Here is a 23,563-nt window from a genome sequence, read left to right on the forward strand (position 1 = left end):
TGTGGTTTATCGTATTTCTTGTTTTGAAGTCATTTTACAGTAGGCTCATTCCATCTTAATTCACCCAAAGGAGGTAATCTGTTTTAGAACATGAAATCCAAGATTTTAACGACACCGCACCAGCGGTTTGGAAGAAGTTTTCGGATTTTGATAAAAACGGGCGTGGAACCCAACTTTTACACCCCGATTCCTCGGAAATTTTCAAAATGAAATTTATTATTAGTGAAAGGGGAATTCAACAGGGATTATATTAATTATTAATGATTAAATATACTATTTCCAATAGAGGCAGAGAGAGATAGAGAGATAGAGAGAGAGACATAAGCTTCCATCTCCATTCCAAACACGTTTATGCAAGAAGTAACTATATATCTCCCTCTTCTAATATATCTCATATATTATACCCTTTTGTAGCATATTACAGATTGGCAGGATGGAAACCTTGAGCATTATAACATCTGTGTTGTGAGGGAAACTGAGGATCACAATACTGTCACTGTAACAGTATGTACCTTCTGTCATCACATGAGAACATTTGATTGTTCTGCCTAAGACTACATGGTAAGCATAGATAAACGAATTTAAAATAATACAAAAATAAATAACTTTACATCCAAATAATTGACATTGGGTAATTTCTCTTGGCACACCTGATGATTTTTTTACATCAATTTGCAGAAAAACAAAAGATATTACTCCTGTAGAATGTTTATAAATTTTAGCTAACATGTTGGGGATTCTGCGATTGGCTAGCAACTAGTTCAGGGTGGATGCCGCCTACTGCCCGAAGACTGTTGGGATAGGCTCCAGCACGCCCGAGACCCTCGTGAGGATAAGCGGTTTGGATAATGGATGGATGGATGTTTGGGATTGAAATTCGGGAAAGTTTATCTCAAGGTCGCATGGTCCACAAGGTGAATAAAATTCAAGGTCAAAGTAAAGGTCACAAGACCTAAACATACTTAATGTTAATATTAAGATATTTGTATCTGCATTATGTATGAGCGGCCTTGTTTGAAGACAGTTAGAGAACCTTTTGTTTTTTTTTAATGCAAAGAAGTAACACCTGGGATTTAAAAGGTGAAATCAGCAGATTATTTTTTTTTTCCAGTGGGACATTTCTGCAGCATTGCATTGTGGTGTTGTTTCAACATTTGCAACATTCTTCAACTGGGAAATGGAAATTTGCATGAAAACCAGCCAACGCTTTATTTGTGGCAAAATGTTGGCGCAGTGCTCTCACTGTTTAGTCTATCCCAGCACCAACAACACAACATGTCAAAGCTCATCATCGCTGCAAAAATAACGAATGAGATCGAGGGGGTGGGTGGGGAGGGTTGGGGAGAAGGCTTTCATACTAAATGCACTTTGAGATGGCAGACGCTCTGCGGTGGTGAACATTTTCCTAAAACAAATGTGCAGCTCAATCTAAACACCGTTACCTTCTGTCACCTGGCTTAGATCCCAGCTTGCTGTCACAGCAAACAAAATGAAAATCATCAGAAACCCGTCAGGGAATCTGACTCTGCTCTCAAAGTGGCCTTTATTACATTCAGGTGACTTTAAAACATTTTGGATTTTGTCTCGTCGTGCGGCCGTCTAAGCAAATCTGGTAAAATACGGTTGTCATTTGTGGTAGTGTTTCTAATATTTTTCAGCCTCAGAAAAAGACACCAAAAATACTACATATGATCCATTTAAAATGGCCTACTGGGCAAAGACTATTTTTAGTAAATAAGAGACAATCACTATACACTAACAATATTAAAATGGCAAAAGTATGGTACATAATTGCAGAGGTGGGGGACTGGAGTCACTGATTTTATGACTCGCGACTTGCTTGGCAAACACTTCTGAAAGATTTCACTTGACATTGACTTGACATTCATCATAGCCATGACTTGAAGAGTCAATCTGTCCATTTTGAAATCCGTTTTTTTTTCTTGAACTATATAGTTTGCCTTTGGTTTTGAAAGAAAAGCATTTTTTGTGTGTGTGTGTGTGCGCTGTACAACCGATAATCCAGCCACCAGGAGCCTCCGAGTGGGCTCTGCTCCACTCTGACCATTCTGAAACTCAGAGCATGCACCTCTGCACTGTGAGGCGAATGTGTTAACCGGTCGCCTGCCTAAAGTGGTTGAATTTTATTTTATTTTTTCTTTATCGTGTGGTGTTTGTGCACTGTATGTCCTACAGTAAACCTCGGAGCTTAAATATTCTGAATGTTTTTTCTTGCGCTGCTAATTCCCGTCAATCCACTGCATGCCTCGATGGATCCCGCAGTTACAATGTGTCATCACACATCTGACATCTTGTCTGATGCGCTTGATTGAGGGGCAGCCTAGAGAGCCAGAGACAATCAACTCGTCCTTGAAATCCTGATGGAAAGAAAATGACCTCCCTCGCTCGCTATCTCATCTCGCTATTTGAAACAATCATTTTGTCTGTTGTTAGGATAAAATTGCTGTTTATTTGAGGAAATGCCATGAAACATTATCACCAAAGATCAACGAGCCATCGTTTATTGTTCAAACGTGGCCGCTGCATGCATTACTAGCCAATAACCACCATGCAGCATGTGAAAACGTTTCCTGCTTTCTCAGCCAATTTAAACACATCAGCAAGATGGTATCAATATGCTGCTGCATAAGCTTGCACATGAATATTTTGCAACATTTGGTGTGTACTTCTTCACATTAATATTTCACACCATTTCTGTCAAGCCTTATAAAACAAAACATCAAATTACACTGAGCGGGATATTGCGTGACTTAAAAGACAGAAGTGGTATTTTATTTAAACACGAAGATCCTTCTTCCAGATGAATGACAAAGTAAAACTAGTGGCTAAATTAGCATTAAAATTTAAAACCTCACCCTTACCATGTGACTCATTACTTACAAAAAATAATAAATATGTTGAGGAGAGAACTGTATGCAATTCTGTCCACAATTTTAGCTAATTTCGAAAAATTCATGAGTTCAGTTTCTCAGCCATTGGTTTCACATAATGTGTGATTATATTTCAATAAAAAATACATTAAGCATTCTTCAGCTGGGTTTCTGTTGGAAAAGCTCAAATCATGGGACCATTTTTTTTGTCATGCATATCATGACATGTAGTTTAGTAGTCCTGGGTTGGAATTTGGCTTCGGTTGGAATAGAATGTGCAGTCTTACCAATGCATTGAGTGAGGAGAAAATTAAAGCTCTTATAAAGATCTTGTGATTCACTCACTTTTTAACACATTGCTATTACCGGTAATCTGAACACAACCCTAGTCTCCAAAAATCCAAAACACAAGGGGGTGGAGGGGGGGCGGCGGGGACAAAGTTAAACAATCCCCCATTTAAATGTTTATTGCTTTCTCTTTTTTTTGTGTGTGTAAACACCCATTCAAAATGGCATCAGTAATGATGAGGCAATGAAATGATGCACACAACAAAACAGTCATAAAAAAATAAGGTTCCCACTGCTTATTTTTAAAAGCTGGTTAATGTAGGTTCAGCTAGTATCAGTAGTTGCTTCTTTTTTCAGTAACATGTCAATTAACTATATTCACATCTTATTACAATAAAAAAAATGTTACCTTATCGTATTTGGATTGTTGAAGGTGTCACAGAATTCATGTTCGTCACCAATTCTCCGCAATCCACAATTTGAATGCATCACTTAACAGAGCGAGTTACTGTCAGTCAAACTCAGTCCTTGCCATCTCATCCAAACACAAGCCCCAAAAATGTTTGTGTTTCTGTCAACAAAAAGGCTGCGTCCACTTTCATGCCGCATTCTGCTCCGAGGGCTGTGTCATGGAAAATAAACACAGAGTGGCTCTTTGTGTGGACTGAAGGATAAAGAAATGTGATGACAGCTGAAAAGTCTTTAAGCACCTTAGACTCAAGTATTTCTGCAAAACAAGACAAATACACAGTGAGTAGAAGGATCCTGCATGTAATCTGAATGGGAGAGGAGTTTCATCAGTTGCATTCGCACCCCGAGAAAACTGCAGTGACAAGCATGTTGTGAAATGGATTTGTGAAGGAATTTTGCAAATGGATGCATGCATAAAAAAATGACATACAGTATATGTAGAGTATATTGAGACACCACATTAACACTTATCAGGATGTAAAAATTCAAGTTATACAGTGCAGCCATGTAGGAAAAATAATGCAGAAGGTTGCTAAAATTTCTTACTTAAAAAAAAAAAAATGGAATATGAAAAAGTGTAAAAAAAAATGTGAAAAGAAGACAGAAATGTACCTACATTCTTTTTGGGTCACATGCTGTTTGTGTGATTTATCTCAGTGCTTGAGGGGCTCAACAAAGACATAAATTATAAGTTGTAACGTTGAGAAACAACTGATATGTTGAACACACAAATCTTGAACTCTATATAGTCATTCTTTTTCTTTGAAGGCGAAGTCAACGCAAAGCATTTCTTTACAGTGATATGCTATGTGTGCCAACCCCCCCCCCCCCCCCCCCTACATAGTCTAATCACTGCATTCTGATTAATAATACTGTATTGCGTTTCTGGAGTATGAATGAAGAAGTAAAATCAATGTTTTTAGACATCTCAAGGGGGCGCCATTTTGCCACTTTCTGTCGACTGATTTTGACATCACAGTGACTCAGGTAATCATGACTCACCTGTTTTCTGAAGCCGAGCCTTGATTGGTTGTTACCAGAGGCTTGGGCAACTGTGTTGCGCCCCCGCCCCCCAATATGGATGAAAACATTTGGATTTTGCTGGTTAACTCATATTCCAAAAATATTAATCCGATTGAAAAAAAAAAGATGACAAAAATGTGGTCTACCACCCTTTACGGGGAGTTAGGGAAGTCAGTGTGCATGTTTTTATTAAAAGACATTTCAACACAGAATTTAAGTGTCATGTTTCGGTTTGGGACCAAAAGGTGGCACTGTAGGGCTCTCCCTGCAGCTGCACACCTGTTGGTCTTTATGTCATTGGTGCTTTAAAAGGACTCCCAGCCCGAGCACTCATTGTCGGGTCATTGTTGCTGTTGGCTACTGTCATGTTTGTTTGTTGCTGTTTGTTGCTGCCATGCCGTCCACGTTTGTCATGTTTTCTGTTATTGATAGTGTTTTGCTTAAGTCATGGGTTTTGTTTGCGACTTTGGATTCGTTTCGTTATTAGGACTATGTTTTACATTTAGTTTTCTGTGCAAACTTCTTCAAATACACCCTGCTCCTGCCTCTTGCCTGCGTTTTGGGGTCCACCACCACCACCTCGCAGCGTGACATTGAACTGTATGAAAACATGTTCACTCTTCCTGTAAAATATGCATACATACCACGCTGCATTCTTGACCAGTGATGAGCGCTGAACCTGTCCTCTTGCAGCAGTTTCTGCAGTCTACATGGTCTTAAAAGAAAACAAATAGAACATGTCACTTTTTAATGTACACTGTGAAGTAAAAGTATGCTCTACATATAACCCTATCTGGAGTGCCAACTAAAATTCGAAATTATTATCCATATACAGGAAAATGATTTGATACTGATCTTGTATTCAAGTGGTATTAAAAAAAAAAAAAGTCCGGCTGAGTGTTTTATCAAAGCAGCTGTACTTATTAAAGTGACTGGTGATTTTCAGGCAGCGGCCCATTCGGGTGAATTACGAATGGTGAACTAATTGCGGGGCTACATAACATTTCAACGACACAAATATTGTCAAGAATCAGTTATGATTGATTCATGGTCTTCCAATCAAATCGCAGCTCTGCAAAATGGATTTCACTGCTTGAGCTTAGGCTACTGTACTTTATTGTAGACCCGTGTTCTATTGTCTTCTAATGGGCTGTCAGAGTTATTAAAAAAAAAAAAAAGCTCTTTGCAATCCCTGTGGAAAGTTTCAAATGAGCTGATATTTGGAAAAAATACGACATTTCAATCTTGCAGCATGAAACACAAAGGAGACATGCACCTTTTAAAGCGCGTTCAACCATTTTTTGCGGATGTTTTGTTGACATTTTCAGCACACAGTGAATGAAAATAAACAGAAAACTTTACAGTTGTTTATTGGTATTTGATTTAACCAGCGAAGGGATATATGAGCCAAACCTAATAATTTATGTATATTGCCCGTCTATATAAATGAGGATAACCACAATGTTACACAATCGTACGCATGCAAGGGGTTAGTTTTATTGTTTTCTTTTATAGCGTCGGTTTCATGCATCCACTCACCTGTTTTATGACGCATACGTCTTGACCACCGATGGTGCTTTAATACCTAAAAGAAAGCAAACAAATTATATTTTGCATCAAAAATAATAACTTGGTAAATCCTGGCATTCATGCATGTGAGAGGTCGCTGCATTCTATCACTGTGAAAAAAGTAAACCAATCGAAAGGAAAAGCCTGGAATTGAATGTAGGATAGCTCTGAACTGAATTCATGTGGCATTTAGAACAGCATTTTAGTGCAGTTTAGCGTCATTTGTAAAAATGTAGCTATTATAAGCATCTAATTAGAGGAACTTTTAAATCAGCAGGAATATTTATTCTGGGCAGGTTTACTTTTTTGTTAGTGGTTGTTAGATTTGAATATTACATCAGTATTTAATTACCTGTTTAGAGTTTATCTGGACAGCAGCGATGAGGTTTAAGAGATGCATCGTAAGATCTCAAATTCAATGACAGAAAAACAAAAAAACGTTAGAGACATCGAAGAGTAGGCAGATCAACGCTGCAATTTTTCACTCAGAAATTCCAAGAAGTATGTTAGTTGTGGTCTTAAGTCACAGTTTGATTTAAGAGTTAAGATAACACAATATAAGGGGACTTCTTACCTCTTTAACAGCATATGATTCTCAATGTCAATCAGTCTGTTTATTGACGTCAAACTTCACAAGATGGATTAAGGCGGAACAAAACAAATTCTTACATAAGGATGTTATAAGTGTCAAGGATATTTAAGCATCGATTTAAATGATAAATAGAAGATCTACGTGGGCTCCTAAAGCAGTGAGTAGGTGTCAGTAATGCAAATATTTAATCGCATAAACGGTGTTGCATTTTGACAGCAAATGAAAGTGCAAAAAAAAATGAAACACACATACATAGCCACCTACTGTATTCAGAGAGTCTTTCACACGGTGCAGGGCTTTAGATTTGTTTTTATTAAATAGTCTATGTACAACGAGGTCAGACACACAGAATAAAAGCACTAATTAGAAAGTACAGACTGTACATTGCTTGATTGCTTTCTACCACAGAGAGAAAAAAAAACGGTTGTGAATGAAAAAAGGTGGTTAGACCTTTGCCCTTTTTAACATGACATCATCATGGAGAGAGAAACACGGGGGTCATTTGGAATTGGGTTTTATTCCTTTCTTTACTTTCTCCTTCCTATTGTTTTTTTTTTTTTTTTGTCAAACATGCAATTACTTCCAAACAATACAGTGATCACAAACCTGCAATTACAAAATTGCACACTAAAGGTGGTGTACAGAAGTCATTTCGGATTAATTTTTCATGAGGATTGAGGGTGCATTTAGATCATTTGGAATTGTTGGCGAGTCACAAACTTGCTCACCACCAAGGGAAAACTATTGCGCCGTATGTTTGCATTGGCGGTGTTTGGGAATCAAGGCAATACAGAAATAAAATAGCCATAAATAGTTTTTAAAAAGTGTCATTTTTCATTTTTTACATTTGTGTAGATAGCCCCCCCCCCAATTATGATGCAAGTTGATGTGCTTTAGAGAAGGGAATTTCCAAAGTGTCAATCACAAATTACAAACTGCTTTTTTGAATCATCACAGTGGGTTCTGACACCAACAGAATTCATAACTGCACACCGTGCAAAACTCGACTTAACAAAGAACATTTTTTGGATTTTTTTTTTTTCATAATAATTGCACCTGGTCTCTTTCACACACACTGATTTTCCTCATTTAATTGGTGCAGCGATCTGCTCTCCCCAGACTCACTCTAGGAACTAAACTTGCTTTGGAGAGTATTTTTGTCTTTATTTTTCTCAAGATCTTGCATCTCACTTTGAAAAGCCACTGCTTCAAGGGCTTATCTCAATGCAACGGACAAAAAAAAAAAAGGTTTTGACATGAGTATTAATAAGTTGACATAAATTGCAGGTCACATGTGGGGCACCTTCAGTATCGATTGTAAGGATGTTTTCTGTATCCCCATCTTGTCAACTGTAGAACTGGAGCTTTGAGACTGGGACGGGAAATGGGCCACTCCTCCTCTGCAAAACCAGTCAAAGCATTGGCGTTAGTGTGCACAGGTATCACCTTTTGTCACAGTGACTGAATCACAGTGAATCTGAGAAGAGATTCTCCACAAAATTAACTTTACAAGGACTTTGGCCTCTGTTGGAGCATTGATGTGCTTTGACAGCCAGCAGCTCCATCCTCCCTTAAAGTCACATTACAAAAAAGGCGGCCACCTCTTGTGCATGGCACATTGAGCAGGCTTCCAAATAGGAAAATGTTTATGGAGCAGAAAATCAAATCAGTGGCCTCTTGGTTTTTGGTCATCATCATCATCAACACTGCAGTGCGAATTTGGCTGTGCAAAAAGCTTGCAAAGCCACGGCAACCGTCTGACTGTGCCACCAACCTGTGACAAGCAGGTCAGTAGGTGTTTTTTGTTGGAAAAGATTTGTGGTCGGATTCATTTTTTTTTCGTCTGGAATGAGCCGTCAAGGGCCCACATCCGAGAGGCAAAACCGTCCACCTTCACAATGTGCATCCGTCATTTCCTGACGCGACTTTCTTTTGGCACACTGACTGCAGTTGGAGCCAAGAGGGAATCAGTGGTGGCTTGCAAACATTTCCAATGCATTTATTGAAGACAATAACAGGATCGGAATGGATTAAAATTCTAAAAACGATTGATCCTGAAGCCGATTGGACATATTTATTAGGGACGTCAAATTAGCGCGCTACCCAAACTCCCTTTAACGCAACACTTTTTAATGCTGATTAACGCCTGCCCCGTATTCGGGCTTATTTCCAGGAGTGAGGTCGTGCATATCTGCCTTGTTTGTGCCTTGGGATGAACACACTGGCTCTTCTTTAGCTGTGAGGCTTAGTTTGTTCAGCAATCCCAGGACATAACGTATTACAGTCTATGAAGTATGAAGTCACATCTCAATGTGCCTCATTTGTGGTTTTAACAAAAGAAACAGCAATGCTTCACTCACTACACTGCGTTCCAAATTATGTAAATTATTTTTTGTTGTTGTTTTGATTGCGTCCAACTGCTGTCAAAAAACAGTCCCATGTTAAAATGTCATTTGAGCTGTTTAAATTTTTTTGATTGAAATAGCTTTTGATTTCAGCATATGCAACCTTTCCTGAAAACAAATACCGTTTAAAATACTGTTCTGAGTATCGCAAAAGACACATAAATGATAACAAATATTTACAGAAATGTGAGACGTGTACTTACTTTCGTGATTCACCGTATATGTCGTACAGTTCATAAGTTTCAGTTCATTTCGAAATGTGCTTATGTTTGAAAGGACTGTTTTATTGATTATTTTTTTTAGAGATGACTTCACATTAATCACAGATACAAACAAGGTCTTATGAATGTGGTAAAAACATCTTTTAAAAGTAAAGACCCTCTAACCTATGAACAACCATGTATTCATATTTAAATAGTTCTATTCAAAAGCTTACAAAGACTGTATACTAATTACATTTTTAAAAAATGTGACATATAAGCCACAAATGCAATCAGGGTCATTTGAACATAACAGTTGTGACCAAACTACACCAGTTAAAAAAAATATGCACTTAGTCACTTACCATAGTTGTTATAGGCGTCGTCATTTGTTCCTTGCCCATATTCATAATATTCCGAGATGCTAAATGATAAAGACGTCAACATGATCAAGTAGTCACGATATGTTGTACATCATGCTCAATCGACGCATGAAGTTAAGATGACAAAACGATGACTCCATTTAAAATCTTTGCTGGCTAAGAAGAATAAAAACGAGACATGGAGATGTTTTGTGTGTACATGCCAAATGCCGTGCCAAAGAGATGCATGCGAGTTAACAGCAAACTTCAAAAACAAATGCGGAATGATTGAACTGTGTGTAAACGTCACCTCTTCGACTGATTGCTGAAGTTATCGTCGTAGGCATCGTAGCTGTCATCGTCGTATTCGCCCCCATAGCCATCGTCGTAGCCCTGCGCGGGAAAGACGGTGTCAGCAAAACAGTTGACTCCTCCGCTCATTTATTTGCACTCTCACCGACAACGATCCATGCCTAGTACTGTAGGCGATGCCCATAATGCGGGAAGAAATATACACACCCTGTTGCAATTATTGATTAAGGTTTGCAGGAGAAAATGTTTCTCAATTGGAGCTAAATTAACACCTTCTGGGGCTTCAATTTCAATGCCGAGCGGATAAGCAGTTCGAAAGAGCAAGCACAAACACCCACTGACAACTCTGTGAATACCAAACAAATATGCCAGTTCAATTTGCTGCAGAAAACACACAATACATACATTCTCTGACAGGGTCGCCGTAATTTTTTTTCTAAGGACAAGCCCCTTGTGTGCTTCTAAAAGACATATTACGTATTTTTTTGATCCACACAAAGCAATGTTTTGTTTTTTTTAATCTGGGAACAAAGGGAAAATATATTTTTAAAGCTTTCAGAGAAGCTGAATTCATTGCAAGGACTTACTATTTATAACTAGAAAGAGTGTGGCGGACAAAAGTGAGAGGAATTTCTCTTCAATTAATTCCATGTGCATATTTTGAAAAGTGGAAGGAGGCTGGAGCAGCTGCAGCGCTCCACACAAGAAGGCCGAAGCTAAGAATCAAACCCAGAACCTCGGAACTGCGAGGCAGACATGGATCAGTCAAACTACAATGCTGTCCAACCTCACCCCCGAAGATTTATGTCAAATTGTACTTTCAAGGTTCCGCTGTTTCCAAGACAATGCCTTTAAAAACACGATCGGGAGCGACTGTGTGCCCTTGTGTCCTTTAATTAATGACAGATGGTTCTTCAAGTTTGACTATCATTTGTTAAAAAAGAAATAAAATAATAACACGGGTCCTTTTATCCAAGCAGGTAGGAATAAATCAAATGTTAACACAAAGGTGGAGGGTTCTTATTGGGCATAATTAGACCAGCAAGGAGCTGAAGGCCTGTAGCCATGCGCTTCATTATCAGTTGACAACCTGCATTTCCCCCGACAGTGACGGATCTTCACGCCGGGCTGCCTCTCAATATGCCACCGTAAAGCAGGATGGGAAGGAAAATGAGATTTGCTCCGTATCTATTTATTTATTTATTTTGTCTCGGTGAATGGTTGTCGTGCTTCACGCTTTCCACCTCTGCAAATGGACCTTTTGTTCAGGCATATTCTCATTATTTATTCATATGGTTTGCTCAAATCAAGCCCTTATTATCACCTCAAAACTGTGATAAGCCGAATCAATTTTCCACATGACTTTCTCAGTTGCATTGGTTGTCGCTGGGGTGAGAGGTTAAAATGTGGGGGGTTGGGAAAAAAAAATCGGACAAAATTTGAACAAACTGTTTCTTTTCTCACCTGTGATTTACACTCAGTCTAAGTTTTGTTTTCAGTTAAATAATATTGCCTCAGAAGAGTGAGTCATCCGTATTTTTCGATAAACAGAAAAGGGATACACGTCGACTTCTAAACACAGCAGATGAGCTTGTTGTCCTCAGAAGTGGCCTGAGAAAGTGCTCCCCTCCTGCTCCGAAGCATCTTTCAGAGAACAGCTAAACCGGGGAGGATTTTTCTCCTCATTTCAAAAGGCTGTCTTTTGCCGCTTCCACAGATGATGGAGTTTCTTTTTTTCCCCCTCCAAACCTCCCAAAGCTCTGTGTTTAATCACATTAGCGTTTTTTTTTCCAGCCCTGTTATGGTTGCAGGGCTCAGATTTTGCAGAAGCAAGCAATGCATTTCAAATTTGACCAACAATTTCCACACTCACCACATCATAGGTGTAGAATATAAGTATGATTATATATTATAACAACATAAACACAAGCTTCCTTGAAACCACCTGTTTTTTTTTACCCTAAAGTACTTTGTGTTTTTAAACTATTCACCTTTCACTGGAGTATGTGTCTCTGCTTTAAAAAAAAAAAAACCCTTAAAAAATTGCTTTGTCATACAGGTTTGTTTTTCAGTTTCAACCATAATTTACTGCAGGTTTCTTATCCTGTGTACATTACATTTTGTGTTTGTCCTGCTGAAGAAATAACACTGCTTAATGAATTTTTAGATTTTTTATTCCCAAGACTTTGGTACTAAGGCCATCTGCAGAAGGTGCTATTGTGTCTTTCCTTGAATCACACATTTTTTTTCTTCCTTTCATGCCGTTTTGCCACACTCGATAACACATGTTTAAAGTAAAAAGCACCAAATTATATTCCATACTGTTGTAGCATACTGTGATGGGGGGGAAACCCGAATGATATATCTTAACAGTGGAAATATCCGCCGATTGCTGAAAAAGCAGATATGTTATCTGTGGAAAACAGTCCTCTTTTGACCTGATAAGAGATCTGCATTGGAAGCACTTTCATATCATAGCAAAAATGGAATTTTGCAGCTTAGCGCAGACGACTGACAGATCTACAAAAGTAGGAAATGTCAGCTCACATCAAACTGTTTGAATATTGAGCTTGATTACCAACAGCACAGAACGCAAATGCTGACTTTTGGTTGCCCATCAATACTTTTCAGCGTGCCCAGGACACTTTTTAAGCATTAACGTGCTGTAAAGATGGTTGCTACTTTGTCATTGCCCTTGATTCTGGCATATAGCCAGTGTAGAACAACCGCCACCCCCACTGCGCTCATTGCATGAATGCCCTTCGATCCTGATTGTGTTCTTTGAAGAGCGAGAATGATGCTCTCTGTCATTTAACTACATGGCGGCGAGACGGGGTTCATTAATCCCAAATAGTCTCTTAAGAGGTTTTGTGCGACAACCACGCTCACGCTACACAAAGTGGAAAATAACGATCACATGATCAGTTATTAGGGTGGTCCAGTGTTTAGCGCGTTGACCTCACAGTGCAGAGGTCGTGAGTTCGATCCCTTCCTGTGTGGAGTTTGCATGTTCTCCCCGGGCCTGCTTGGGTTTTTTTCCGGGTAATCCGGTTTCCTCTCACATTCCAAACACATTCATTGGCAGGCTAATGGAACACTCAAAATTGTCCCTTGATGTAAGTGTGGGTGCAAATGGTTATTTGTCCATATGTGCCTGCGATTGGCTGGCAATCGGTTCAGGGTGTCCCGTGCCTACTGCCCGAAGACAGCTGGGATAGGCTCCAGCACACCCCGCGACCCTTGCAAACAGGTCCAAGGTCAGGGACCAGACAAAGCACAGCTCAAAAGACCCCTTATGATGAATGAAAATTTTGCAACTAGTTTTCCCTTGCCCGAATGCAGGTCACCTGGGCCCCCTCTGGAGCCAGGCCTGATGGTGTGACTTATTGCCGAGTGCCTGATGGCTGGGCCTGTACCCATGGGGTCCCCCTTCTCATGGGCTTGCCACTTGTGGGAGGGGCCAAAGGGGTTGGGTGCTCTATGAGCTGGGCAGTAGCCAAAGGCAGACAGCTTGGCGGTCCGACCCTCAGCTACAGAAGCTAATTTTAGGGACATGGGATGTCAGCTCTCTGGCAGGGAAAGAGCCCAAGCTGGTGTTGTTAGGCAGAATGGTTCCAACTAGAAATAATTGAACTCACATCCGCACACAGCTTGGGCTCTGCTCTGGTACCAGTACTCTCGAAAGGGGTTGGACACTCTCCCATTCTGGAGTTGCCCACGGTGAAAGGTGTAGAGGAGTGTGGGCATACTTTATGAACCACCCAGGCATCTTGCTTTAGGATCCCTCAAGATGAGCTGGATGAAGTGAATGGTGAGAGGGAAGTTTGAGCTTCACTGCTAAAGCTGCTGCCCCTGTGACCCGACCTCAGATAAGCGGAAAACAAGGATGGCGATGATGATGATGATCATGACGATGACGTATTTCTGTCCACTAATCATAATTTTGCCTCTTGACTCATTTTGTGGAATAGAAATGAATCACAGAGCCCATGATGGTTGTGAGCGTTGTGTACGCAAACACTGTACAATACTGTTAATCATAGGCTAATGAGGTTGTTTTTGTTCTGGTTAAGTTTTTTTTTTGTTTGTCTGCCAAAACAACTGAAACACATCAATAATCACCTGCTCAGATATCAGAGTGAAATTATGATCGGAACTACAGTGTGTATGAATGAACTCAATAACAAGGCAACTCAAAAATAACAACAAAAAATATATCGCATGATAATCCTTATCCTTATGATTTCCAGCCAGTTCCAGCAAACAACCACTCACATGAAATTTGGACAGTTAAGAGTAATGTAATCTTGTAATCTTGGAATGCCTCGGAGTACCCAGAGAAAACAATAATTCAACCAATAAAACAAACGTTTGAAGAAAACAGCACAGAAATAGTAGTCTACATAAATAAATGAGAGGGAAAAAAAATCAATTACCATGTTCATAACTTACAGTCCTCAAAATTTCCACTTCAAACCAATGAATTAAATAATTTACGAGCTGTCCGACTTTTCCAATTAAATATTTCCCAAACTCCTTTGCTGAAGTTCCAATGGAAATGTAGTGGAAAATGTCCTTTTGGAATCCTATTCACAACTGGTTTCTTTGTAGCTTCCATCTAGCAGATGCAGTAGTGGCCAGAAAGGTTATAGCAAGGTGAGATTTGTGGTAGAAAGATATAGGGAAAGAATATTGAATTCATAAATTATGAAGAGGCAAAGAAACATGATAACTGCCAGCTTCTTTGTACTTTCTGTTGAAGTTTTAAATCAATACCACCCTCAATAGGTGCCATGGACATGGTATCACTTTTAGGAGACAGCTTGACACTTTGACAGCGTACATAAGTCATCGGCCTCTGGAGAAAGTGACACAATATCCGCACAGGGTGCATCTTTGCAGAGCCAAACCCGCCCGTGCTGAGTGACTGTTGATTACCGCACTCAAAATAGAATGTTTGGTTTGGCATAAAGAGAAGCATTATACCGACCCTAAACTCAGTCACTGGGGGGAAAAAATACACAACCCTTGCATTAAAAAAAAAAAAAAAAAAAAAAAAGATCTTGCAGCCTTCAGAATACGCTCAAAGGAAACTGTGTAATGTAGCAGAAAAAAAAAAAAAGAAACACCCGCCAAAGTAAGATATGAAAGAAGAAACTGTTCAGGACAAACTCATCTTCTTCCTGTAATCCCCTAGTCTCTGTGCTCCCAACCTCCTTTCTAACCTCCAATTCCAAGGAGAAGGAACGTTGCGCTTTTTCACTTTGCAGAAATACGCAGGCTCCACATCAGAACTCAATTTGGTTTGGTAATGAGACTTTGCTTGTGCATCTCCTTGTACAGACAGCCCAATCTTCACATGCCAGCACACAGAGGGGCTGTGCTTTGCAGGGGAGCCTCAAATGGGCTCCACTGGTGAAAGGGGAGCCTTTTTATGTTTTGGTGGAACTTGGAGGTCACCTTGAAATCTAAAACGACCTTGACAAAATCTCAAGACAATCTCGCGTTGGAGTTGAAGTGTTTTTGATATGAATCTTTAGCGTGAGGAGCCACCAGTGCAAGTCAGTTGAGTATTTGAAAGATGTTCATGTTATGAGCAGTGGCAGATTCAACGACCTCTTTATCACAGGAGATATATTCAAAGAACCCAGGTGAAAACCTACAATCTAAAAAGACCATATAAACAAATTCTTGTTGATAGTCCCCCCCACCCCCATCACCCATTTGAACAATTCAAAACTAAATAAAAACACACTTTACATTGATTGAAACACATCCAGGGAGAACGGGGTGAAATTTGGCATAGGTAGTGAATGAACAGGATTCGTTCAAACTCGTAAACGTTTAACAAACGTTCTCCAGATGTTCATTAGACATTCGCCAAACAGTTTTAAGGGTTTTTGTTGTCGCAAGGAAATTTGGAAAGCTCCTATCCCCAAGAGGGGCAAACATTTGCTTCTCCTGGCGAAAGTTGGCGAATGTGCATTCACGTCAGGGTTCATTCAAGGTCGCAAACATTTGTGAACATTTGTCGCAAGGAAATATTGAACATGTTGAAAATTCCCCTGCGACAAGAAAAGTACGGGCTGGCTCATATCTATCAAATCTATGGTGACTGATTGGCAAATGTTAGCGACCCTGACGAGAACACACAACCTTTCGCAAACAACTCGCAAACCCTCAGTGGTTTTTCTGTAAAGAAAATACTGTATGTACTGATGTGTCCGTGCTCATGGCCAGCAACAGCTCCTGCATGATTATGCTCATTATGTTTATGTCTTTTACTGTTCTCCTGGAGACTGCCGCCCTCCTTCACCCCATGGGAGGACATTACAGTAAGTAAGTGTACACTAACAACCCACAAAAAAGGATCACTTGAAAATCCACAAAGTCGAATGGACACAAATGATGAACCGCAACATAGTGGGAGAAACAATACAATTATTTTGACCAAGTGGAAAAACTTTCATGGGGAATGCTTTTTTGTTCTTACTTTGATTGTTCCCTGCATTCATTAAGTATCACGAATGAACTGCGGCCAAATCCCAGCCAACGATGGTTACACAGGCATTATACACTCTGGACTGTTTGCCTCCCCATTTTCCCAAAAAATGCCCGAGCTAGCAATTCTATAGAAGTGTGGAATTGCCAATGTGGGGTAAGCATTTTTGAGTACGCTATGGCGTTTCGTGGAATGCAAAGTCATTCAAACGTATTTGGTCAATTATAAGTAAAATGTTAAAAACATGAAAAAAAAATTTCCATGATGCGACACTAGGCATGGGCAAGTGCATCCCTATGTTTTAGCAGTATGTTGAAACGGCTTTACCAAATATGTTCAAACGACTTTTTCAGGGCATTCCAATGACTTCACCACTTTTTTCGTACAACTTTGCTGTACGTTTCAATAACATAGCCCAGTCAAAAATGTTTACTCTACATTGGCAATTTCACCATTCCGTACTACATACCTCGGTTTGCAACCATAATCCGTTCCAGAAGGCTGTTCGAAAACCGATTTGTTCTAAAACCGAAACCACGCTCTTTTTAAAAAAAAAAATCTTTATTGAACACGTCTGCTCACAATGGAACGCTACACGAGGAAGTGACACTTCCTTGTGTAGCGTTCCATTGTGAGAAAGTGTCACTTCCTCGTGTAAGGAAGGCAAGAGGAGCGAAGTGGCACACATTCAAGTGCGCTCAGTTTGGTCGAGAACCGATTTTCGGTCGTAATCCGAGGCATAAAAAACTCAAAGTTTTTGGTGGAAAACCGATTTTGTTGAGAACAGAGACATTCGAAAGCTGAGATTTGACTGTATTTATAAACACAGCAGGGATTTTTGTTTTTAAACAGCATCTGACAAAAAATGTAATGCATTCTTCCTGCGTCTATGACCCACCATGATATTTTCTGGGGACGTTAATTCAGTGGAAGTAATTATACATCTTTTTAATGAAAAAAAGTTGGCTCCTTGCTCCAATTTTTCCAAATAATGGAATCCATTGATGCTCCAATTTGCCCTACCTCGAGATGTAATATAAGACTCATCACATTACCGGCGGATTAAATCAAGTCTGATTTACCGTTCACCAGCAATTACTATGAGCTCTACTTTTAACTTTGAGCAAAGAGGATTAGACTCACATAGTCGTCATATGAGTCATGCGTGGCGGCTAACGGTGGAGGTCGGTACCCTCCAATTGCCGCAACCGCTGCTCCCCTGGCTCTCGGGGTTTGAGCGTCCCTCGTTAAAACAGATGCGGCAAGTTTGCCGTGCGTCGTGGCAGCCGTCCCCCGAGGTGTTACTGTGCTCCTTCCTGTGTTCCTGCGGGCCCTGTACAAAGCATGCAAGCAAGCATAAGAGCTTGGCGGTGATTTGCCTTGGGAATCTACCCTGCAAGTTGACTGAGCAGTCTGTAAATTGCTGCGAAATCAGTGAAATCAGTTTTATTGCTGCTTGTGTCCAGGCAGCTCCAGTCGGCGGTCCTCTCACAGACAAGCAGGCCTGGATGAAACCTGAAATTCAGCATAACCTCAACCTTATGTGTCCGTTTGTATCGACAGACAGATGCAGTATTTTCATGTGAATGTGAATTAATTAATGAACAATTACCGGTACATTGAGTTATAAACGGACAGACATGGTTTACAATGTGTGTGAACGGGCATGGGCACGCAAACATTTGTATTGTATGTGCACGTAATTGACTTGTATTTACTTGATGTGAATGAACAAAAAATATATTGTGTGAAGGTACAATTGTATGTTTGTATTGCGATTGTATGTGAATGATCGATAAATGTTAACATTATATATTTAGGTGAATGGCACTTCAGCCACAAAACACGGAAAATCTTAAGCAAGAAAATTTTGATTTTAATTAAACTTGTGTGCTTGTTGATCGTGATAGCACAACACGAAATGTCAAATTCGGGGTCAATCGGAGAAGGTGCTTGGGAGCGACGGCTCGCTGAATTCTGACATTTTCAGCAAAAACCTTAATTCAGGAGTGATTGGGAAAATCATCACAAAACAGGCGTCGTTGGAAAGAGAATTCAACAAGGATTCGGCGTGATACCATTTTAGAATATTGATGCATATGTTAGTAACTTGACCTTTTGATGCATGATTTGACCTTGAAATTGAACTTGTGGATCACGTGACTTTCACAAAATGTGGTCATGCAATCTCTCACATGTTCTCTAAAACAAAGTTTTCAAAGAAGTAAAATGTTTTGCTTGGCAGTGATCAGGAGTTAAAATACCCTCAGACTTTCACTGAATATTCAACTTCTAAAGAACATGAAACTATTTATCAGCTACCTTAAGCTGTGACATAATATTGTTTTGAGGTTGTTTTTTTTTAAATTCCAATTGAAATGATTCCAACTGAAGATCTCTGGTCACTTGTTTGCATGCTCCATTTTGTTGATCACAAGATCTGTTTTACTGCAATGTGACACGTGCAGATTGACGTCAACATCACGTGATTTATCAAGAGAGAGTTCATTCACATATATTAAGCACGGTAGTCTCAATTTTTTTTAAACACTTCTTAAAGCAACAGCTTGAAGAGAAGAAGCTACAAATATTTTGAAACAAGTTCTGCCGTCACAGACAAGCCCTGGGAAGATGTCACCATTTATAAGTGCGTAAACAATAACGTCACGATGCATTTACTTCAAGACAGCAAATGCTCAGACTGGATGCAGCTGGCCAGGCCAGCTACCATGGCCTCGGCGTGATGAGGAGCCCGTGCCACGTTAAGATGCTTTAGTTTGACGCAAAGGCAGGCTCACACACGAAACGGGCTCGCTTCCCTAACTCATTCACTCCCAAAGACGTTTAACGTCTTTTCAGACTCGGTCCAGAATTGGCTGGTACTGAATGAGCTAATTAGTTATGAGGGAAACACAAAGAACTGTGGCACTGTCCGCCTCCTGAGTCTCACACAGATACGAAGCGGCGGCCACTATGTTGATTTTTTCTTCAAATATTTAAAACAATCTCAATGCGTGACGGGCGTAACGAGTTACTGTTCGTGCAGTGATTTCATAACATTGGTCAGGTTTGCATTGTGGCACATAAACACTGGCCCATTTGCAATTTTGTGTTTTTATGCGTTTGTTCGAGAAGTGGAACCACTTATTTTGAGCCCTTCCAACATACGTTTACATTACGAGCGTATAAACGAACAGACACTTCCATAATTTAAATTGTCATATAGAGTACAATATTTTCTGGTGAGTTCAAGTTTGGAAAATTAGATTGGTAAAAAGGGTGTCAGTCCAGCATAAGCACGAGAGAACCACTGTGTGGATCGCAGGTCCGGATTGAACGTAGCAGTCTATTATCCTTTAACTTACATTTGAACATGATGCAGGTGGGCTGGGATCGCTTTTTTGGGTGTTTTTTTTTTTTTTTTTTTGCTCTGGTGTATCCTCCTCTCGGTAACAGCCTATTGTGAGCCATAAATACAACATCTCAAAGGGGTATTGGCGGTGCATATTTTTCATGGAGATTTACACTAATTGCTTATCAGTGTGCCATAAACAGTAAATCTGAGTCGGGAAGTGCTGCTGGTGGTGCTGACTTTTTTGTTGTTGTTATTATGTGCATTCCGTGACAATGTTGAAATCAGCACGTCTCTATGTTCTGCCAACATTTCACAGACCGTACCGGTTTACAAAGACCACCATCTGTGATACTGTGGACAATTTGCTCTAATGAATAAAGAAATAATAAAGGGTGGCAAAAAGGCAAAAATTCCATCCAAGTAACCACGGGCGTGGCTGAGCTAATTAAGTGGTTGGTTTGATTTACATTTTAGGCTTTTTACTTATTAGGGTTAGTTGATGTTTATTGTCCTCTTAAAATACTTTATGTTGTCTAATGAGACCATCGATGGGTGTTTTGTTGACAATGAGCACTGTGTTGCACACAACTCATACTAACTGCAGGTTCGGGGTGTTAAGCACGCTCTGAGCTGGCTTGCAGCAATTTTAGGAGGACTTAAATCAGAGTTACAGTTGATAACCCTTTGAATACAAAACATTTATATTTCTCTCAATTTGGGGAAAATATGATAATTATCTTGAACGGCCAGCATATTTCTGGGCCGGTCCTGGACATCACGGCTTTTTGGATTTTTCTTAATTCAGTTTTTTGCTTCTTCCAAAGTGCCTCATTCACTCGTTTTAAATTGGTTGAAATTAAATATTTTTTGAGAGCGCTTTTGCTTCGCCTCCTTTCTTCCCTCCATTTGCGTCCTCCTAAATCCTCGATGCAAACCCCTCACCAAAACAGTTAGGAATGCATACTGGTCATGCTTCCACACTCTTTTCTTTTAAATACTGTATAAATTTACTGCAAACAGACAATTTACAAGCAAACAATCAAATATGTGAGCTTGCTGACAGGATGGACAATGACAGAGTGGACATTTTTGGCCACTGTTAGCGTTTATTGACCACATGGTGAACCTTCACTTCGCAACATGATTCAGTTAGCGGGATGTGTGCCATTAGATGCAAGAAATATATCACACTGGTCTGTGTGCAAATGTTTGGCATGTGTATAATAAGACATGAGTTTCATTATTCTGCTCATAAACTATTTCACCTTCCTGACTGTATAACCTCATCCTAATAAACCTGTTCCGGTATGTGTAATGAATGAGTTACCTGTTGGATACTGTGGTGGTTGCCCGAATGCTCCTTCCTTGTGCATTCCTGCCTCTGCTGGACTCATCGGAACCATTTAATAGCGAAAGCTCTCGCAGTTGCTCTTGTCTGATCTCGTCATTGTAGTCCTGTGGAAGCAAAACAGCATGCCTCACATATTAAAAACTAAACATGCAATTGTGCTCGGACTCCCACAGACATTCTGAACGGAAGCAACTGTCATCAAATTAACATCGTCTTGATGGGTGTTTTCATTGGAATGAATAAAAAAGTAATCTGTTTTGCATTCATCTCCCACAAAATCGTCCATCGCAGACCATCTTCCTATTTGTGTTGGAAGAGAAAATCTAATTAAAGGTTTCAACTTCTTTTTAAATTTTTGATGGGTGAGAACCAATTTAGTCATCCCATTACCAAACATGATAACAATTACACAGAGAGGCAGCATGGTAGGAAAATGTAATTTCTGACAAAACAAACATTATTTTCAAGAAAGAAACGCCATGTCAAGTCACAATAATGGCACACTCCCGTCTTAAATGTGTTACTGGTAATAAAGATGTGACGGCAACAGTTTCTTTTATTTTTGACATGTTTTCACACTTTTAACTAGAAAAGTAAAAACCCTCCAAGGGTAAATAGAAGCGCTATGAATGAACATTGTTAAAATAAATGTAAAATAAGTAGATGTTACCCCTTATTTTAAATATAAAAAGATAGAGTAGTTTATAACTAACATTTTCATGGTCGAGATTAAAGCAACAGCTGGGGCACCTCTCACGTCGTTGGTGCTAATATTATATGTACAGAGTTTGCACAGCCTTAATTGCACAGAGAATTTTTGATTCATAGCAAAAGATATACACCTGTATATATTTTTAAAAAAAACAACATCAGTTTTGTAACTATTTTGGAATATGACTTGACTGTCAAGTCAGACAATGGGCTCTATTTCCGTGCCTGCTGCAAGGCTCACGCGCGGTACGGCCTAAATCTGCGTGGAGGCGGTCGAGACCAAGCTTTTGTATTTCCACAGATGCATGCAACTTGCCGCAGTTAAAAATGTCCATTTCGCGCCGTTGTGGGTGTGAACACAACCAACTTGATTAGTCATCAATGAAAACAGCTCCTTTTATTCCTTTTAAAATTGGAGTGAAAGAGGCACAGGCCTTGACATGGCAGGAGAAAAAACTGATTTGCTCATGTCCACGCAGGAGGTCGGAACACACAGAGTACATTTATAAGGAACTGCAAGCAGTCTTCCTTGGACAGATGATGTAAAATTGGCCAGGGAGATCGCAGTTGTGAAGTGGGCACTCTGCCTTCCACCCCTATCGTTCACATCTGTGGGCGTCACAGTGGCTGTGCGTATTTTTGATTTGCAGCGTGGTGGGTGTAATAATTGCAATAAAACAATTAAAACCAATATCTATTCCTTGAACAGTTTTAGTTGTATTCAATTATTCGCATAATTCACTGTATGTCAAAATTTATTCCTTTGGCATTGAAGTAAATGGCACTAACTAAAATTAAGTTACAGTATTCATTCACCCAACATCATTGCTTTTGAACTATTTTAGATTCTGTAGAGCTCTTGAGTGCAGCTATGGACACATTTATTTTAATTCATAGACAGAAATACTGCACAATGTTTCATGGGATAACATCGACATGAGATGGCAACTCATAAATGAAAAATGTGCTGCCTTTTCTCTTCATATCCTGCTTTTGTGCAGTTCTTTTGATCACATGTATAAGCCCACCGACGCTACATTTAGTCATCAGGATAGCTCAGAGGATATGTTTGCCCGACAACAATTCGTTTCAACCAAGAAGAGATTATCAACAAAAATAAGAAACGCAACTTAAATTATTCTTTAAAAATACACATTTGCAAATTTTCAAATGTTTGGAAAACTCTTGCAAAATAATTATCCACTGGTAAAAAGAACATCAGAGTAATGAATAATTTTCGCCATACAATTTTCACTTGCACATAGTCCAAAGCAGAGCAAATTCCGTATGATAAAATACCCAGTAGCATATGTCTAACAGGATTATTTATTATTATTACTCGTACAGTGTATGCATTCATCTGCAGTTGACATTTAATTGCAATGTTAGAAGATGTCACCATAAAATGATACTGAGGAGTTCACTGCATGAGTTTCCTTTCTCAATCAATAATGTCTATCCCGTACGAAACTAAAAATACTGCTGAATTTTTGGGACAAGCTTAAATCATGTCATGAAGACTGTTGCAGAA

At 39.6% G+C, this 23,563-nt stretch overlaps 1 protein-coding gene across 2 annotated transcripts in view; it reads right to left on the reverse strand.

Moving 5' to 3' along the window:
- Positions 1-1,329: 1,329 nt before the first annotated feature.
- Positions 1,330-23,563, reverse strand: part of khdrbs2 (KH domain containing, RNA binding, signal transduction associated 2) — a 44,670-nt gene continuing 22,436 nt past the window's right edge. Inside the window, exons 5-11 of one of the 2 annotated variants that reach the window (XM_086122852.1) lie at positions 21,298-21,425; positions 17,759-17,948; positions 10,112-10,194; positions 9,805-9,863; positions 8,138-8,234; positions 6,213-6,258; positions 1,330-5,388 (exon numbers count right to left, since the gene is read on the reverse strand). In XM_086122852.1, the coding sequence (XP_085978978.1) occupies positions 8,140-8,234; positions 9,805-9,863; positions 10,112-10,194; positions 17,759-17,948; positions 21,298-21,425 (555 nt within the window). In that variant the 3' untranslated portion in view covers positions 1,330-5,388; positions 6,213-6,258; positions 8,138-8,139. Of the gene's footprint in view, positions 5,389-6,212; positions 6,259-7,815; positions 8,235-9,804; positions 9,864-10,111; positions 10,195-17,758; positions 17,949-21,297; positions 21,426-23,563 lie in introns of those variants that run through there. The other variant, XM_086122853.1, reaches the window with a different exon arrangement.

The sequence above is a fragment of the Hippocampus guttulatus genome, chromosome 10, assembly GCF_054856545.1.
Source record: "Hippocampus guttulatus isolate MCC_2025c chromosome 10, RoL_Hgut_1.0, whole genome shotgun sequence".
Classification (NCBI taxonomy): domain Eukaryota; kingdom Metazoa; phylum Chordata; class Actinopteri; order Syngnathiformes; family Syngnathidae; genus Hippocampus; species Hippocampus guttulatus.